Below are 4,037 nucleotides of genomic sequence, written 5' to 3'. Positions count from 1 at the left end.
TTGACTGTCGCCGATGAAAATTTTATGGGTCCGACGTTTCTCAAATGTGTAAATTTTATTACAAAACCACTTGAGGATTTGGTACATGTTGTCCTGATTTGCCCCCTCACATGAAAGGATCTCATTCATGCACGCGTGATCCTAATTAGAAACAGGTGTCCCTACATGAAAGGACCCTACTAGACCTAGCCTTGCAACATAAATGTTCCAGTCTTAATACTCTCGATATAACCAAGCAATGTAGGCCTAGTTTACATGGAACCCAATCCCTAACTGCCACTCACTTAAGCCATGCTTCTGATCACTACCGCGCACCAACCATCCGAAGTGAAGTCCTGCTTCTTCATGTCCATGCCCGTTAGCTGGAACAGCAAGCGAGGATGTCCCTCTCACGTCTCATCTTCGTCTTCCCACAACGTAGTACATTATTCTTGGTTCAAAGCTCAAATGTCGGCTTAATGGCACAACTGCATAAACATGGATGGCTGAACCATGGCGTCTTTCGGCGCATCAAGCATCAATTGCTACCTCTGACCAAACCAACTTGCAGCCCTGACTTGATGTTTTCAGTCACACACGTACGTACTAACTTATACGGATTTTAATTGATTATTAACCTAAAATTTGGTTCATTCATTTGCTCTAACGGAAGCAGACCCGGAACTCTGTTGCACCAGCCTTCATACTGTAGTAGGAGCTTAAAACGCGTAAATGCTAAACAGAGCTCGAGCTCCATGGAGGACAAGTTTTAAAAATTCATACTTTTGTGTTTCAAAAAAATCTGCCAAAAAAAATACACATACAACCGGAGAGATAATTTACATGTGTGTACATTTTCAGGATGAAATACTACATCAAAATGAGAGCTGCACCAAGAAAAATAGCTCGCAATTCAAGATATTTCATCGTGATATATTACACACATACACACGCACACACATTACATCGTTGTATACTTGTATTTCTATCCAGAATGTTTTGAAACAGAAAGTGTTTATTTTTTGGGTAAATAACAGGCTTTATGGAGCCCATCATCCAAAACGCCTAGTACTCCTTAAAATTATCCAACTTTTTTCTTGCAACAAAAATATACTCCAAGGAACAGCAGCAGGTTATAGGTACATTTGTGGATCAAATCAAGAATTCAAGAGAAGAAGAAAGAAGAAAGAAGAAGAGAAGGGGATCGAGCACTAATCAAGAGAAGAGAAGAAAATAAATAACATGACGCTAAAATTTAAGAGACGTCGCATTGCATCACGATGTCCAACGAGCAGCAGCCACTAGCAGATCCGATGTCACGCCGCAGTATTTTATCTATATCTTCTTGATGAGGCATGACACCCCGCCATTAACCACCTATCCGTGACGTGGGGTACGTGCGCGCCGCGCCGCGCCGTGCATTCTGGGTGGACGGAGGCAATCAATGCGCGGCCACCGGCGGCGGCTGGTTGCGCTCGACGATGCCGGCCCGGAGCGAGTTCTTCATGACGACGGTGAAGGCGAAGGTCTCGGTGGGGTCGGGCGGCCCCTCGCCGGCGGGGGGAGTCCACCGGAGCTCGCGGATCATGTTGGCGAGCGTGAGCTGGATGTGGAGCACGCCGAGCGTGGCGGCGGGGCAGATGCGGCGGCCGGCGCCGAAGGGCATCATGCGGAGCGCGCGGGTGCCGGTGATGTCGGTGTCGTGGCCCTCGCCGCCCTCGAGGAACCGCTCCGGCCGCCACGCGTCCGGGTCCGGCCACGTCTCCGGGTTCTCCGTCACCCACGCCGTGTAGAACTCCACGCTCGCGTCCGCCGGCACCCGGTACCCGCCCAGCTCGGTGTCCCGCGTCGCCGCGTGCGAGAGGACGAAGTGGCTCGGCGGGTGCCGCCGGAACGTCTCCTTCACCACCGCCTGCGATCAACAAAAAATTTAGCCACGTACGCCGCCGCCAGAAATTTGGCACCGAAAATTGCTGGGCTGCAGGCGCCGAAAATTGGATCTTTCTTTTTTGAATGTAATAGTACTCTGTGGGTCGCTTTCAGTTGACCCTGGCTCACTGATGATGAGGTAGCGAACGTCATTTTCATATCTGTTTTCGTGTCCAAATCATCGGTCGTGAGTGATCATTTGAACACCAGCTACACTTGAGTGGCCAGCTGCAGGAGTGTCTGCTTAGATTAATCCCTACGTCAACTATCCTTAATTAGTAGCCGCAATCTTGGTTCGCAGGTGTGGTGATGGTCCTTAAACAGGAAAAGGAAAGCAAAGATGGGACCGATCGACTGATGGTGATGGTGTGATGCTTGTGTTCCAATCACAAACTGTGAAAGTTTAGTTGATTAATTAGCTGATAGATCAACTTATTTGTGATTATCAGTTCATGTTGCTGATGTGTCATAGTGCTAAAGTGGACTTCTATCAAGGGTAATGCCAAATGTCTACTTTAAGGGCAGCAATTTCGTAGAATTGACTTGCCCAAAGGAGCTTGCATCAACCATGTAGTAAAGCAATTTGCTAAGTTAATTAATCTGGCCCAAGTGTTGATGATGTCAAAATGTAGAGTACGATAGAATTGGAATGAGTGGATTAATCACCTGCAGGTAGGGCAAGGCCTCGACGTCGGCCTCGGTGATCCGGGCGGTCTTGCCGGCCTTGGCGACGACCTCGTCGTAGACCCTCTCCTGCGCCGCTGGGTCGAGGATGAGGTGCATCATGACCCACTCCAGCGCGGTGGCGCTGGTGTCGGTGCCGGCGCTCATCACCTCGGAGCAGAGCGTGACCAGCTCCTCCTCGCCGAGCCGCTTCCCTCTGCCCGGCGGCTCCAGGTCGAACAGCGAGTCCACGTACGCCTCCCCGGGCGGGCTCATCATCTCCACGCCGCCGATCACCCTGTTCCCCTCCCCGTCCGCCTTGCACGCGTTGCCGCCAGTCCGGAGGAACTCCCGCCGCGCGCGCACCAGCGGCAGCAGGCAGTCGAGCTGCCGCCGGCGCAGGTTCTTGGCCTCGGCGAGCTCCCTCCGGAAGAGCGGCGTGAGGAGCGGCAGGAAGTCCGGGAGCTTGGGCAGGGAGATCATCATCACGTCCTTGAGCACCTCCTCGATCTCCACGATGAGCTCGTCGGGGATCTTGGCGCCGAAGCAGATGCAGATGAGGATGCTGCAGATGGTGAGGCGGCAGCTGGCCATCATGCGGACGGCGCCGGTCTTGGCGTGCTCGGCGCGTATCCGGCGGAGGTGGTTGCCCATGGCCCACTCCCGGATCCACGAGAAGCCCTTGACCCGCTGCGGCGACACGATCTCGGCGACGAAGTTCCGGCGGAGCGCGCGCCAGAGCGGGCCGTAGGGGGCGGAGTTGACGGTGCACTTGCCGACGCTGAAGAGGAGGCGGATGGGGCTGTCGGCCGGGCGGCTGGCGAACATGGGGCCCTGCTTGACGAGCGCGTCGTGGATGAGGTCGGCGTCGGTGACGATGACGAGGGTGCGCTGGCCCATGCGCATGGTGAAGATGGGCCCGTACTTCTCCCGGAGGTCGCGCACGACGTACATGAAGGGGCGGCGCTGCAGGATCACCTGGAAGAGGTTGCCCACCACCGGCCACCCCGGCGGGCCCGGGGGGAGGCTGTCGACGCCGCCCGTCTTGGAGCACCGCCGCCACCACACCAGCCCCAGCACCACCGCCGACGCCAGCAGCAGCACGTCGTTGACGTCCATCTTGCCCCCCTCTTCGAGCCCGACCAGCGCACGATCCCGACCCCTGTCCCTGGAGGCCGATCGATGTCTCCCGCTAAGCTGGCTACCGGAGGACGAGGAATGACGTGCAGTGAGTGTGGGCCGTGTATGTACGTACCTAGGAAGTAGCTCGATGGATGAGCTAGCTAGCTAGGGAGGTGAGGAGTGTCGTCAATGGCGGAGTGGGTGGAGCGATATATAGCGGGCCGGGGCGAGACGGGGGGAGACGAGAGTACTGTGGCGGGCGTAAATGCGAGCCATCTACCATCTGAAAGGAGCCATGAATGCGAGCTCCGGTGTGTGTCCTTTAATGCGGACGCGGACGAGGA

At 55.0% G+C, this 4,037-nt stretch overlaps 1 protein-coding gene across 1 annotated transcript; it reads right to left on the bottom strand.

Annotated features, from left to right (window-relative positions):
- Window positions 1-1,034: 1,034 nt before the first annotated feature.
- Window positions 1,035-3,690, bottom strand: LOC119330532 (cytochrome P450 77A3-like). Its single transcript, XM_037603645.1, has 2 exons — window positions 2,575-3,690; window positions 1,035-1,891 (listed from the first exon to the last, which is right to left on the bottom strand). The coding sequence occupies exons 1-2, from the start codon at window positions 3,688-3,690 to the stop codon at window positions 1,421-1,423; spliced, it is 1,587 nt and encodes a 528-aa protein (XP_037459542.1). The 3' UTR covers window positions 1,035-1,420.
- Window positions 3,691-4,037: the final 347 nt, after the last annotated feature.

The sequence above is a fragment of the Triticum dicoccoides genome, chromosome 7A (genome assembly GCF_002162155.2).
Source record: "Triticum dicoccoides isolate Atlit2015 ecotype Zavitan chromosome 7A, WEW_v2.0, whole genome shotgun sequence".
Lineage (NCBI taxonomy): Eukaryota > Viridiplantae > Streptophyta > Magnoliopsida > Poales > Poaceae > Triticum > Triticum dicoccoides.
The sequence above is the reverse complement of the archived record's forward strand: the minus strand, read 5'-3'. Positions and strand labels throughout refer to the sequence as shown.

Coding starts and splice junctions, on each gene's coding strand:
- LOC119330532 (XM_037603645.1), bottom strand. CDS start 3,690: ATGGACGTCAACGACGTGCTGCTGCTGGCGTCGGCGGTGGTGCTGGGG. Junction 1,892..2,574: donor AGGCCTTGCCCTACCTGCAG/GTGATTAATCCA, acceptor TGTTGATCGCAG/GCGGTGGTGAAGGAGACGTT.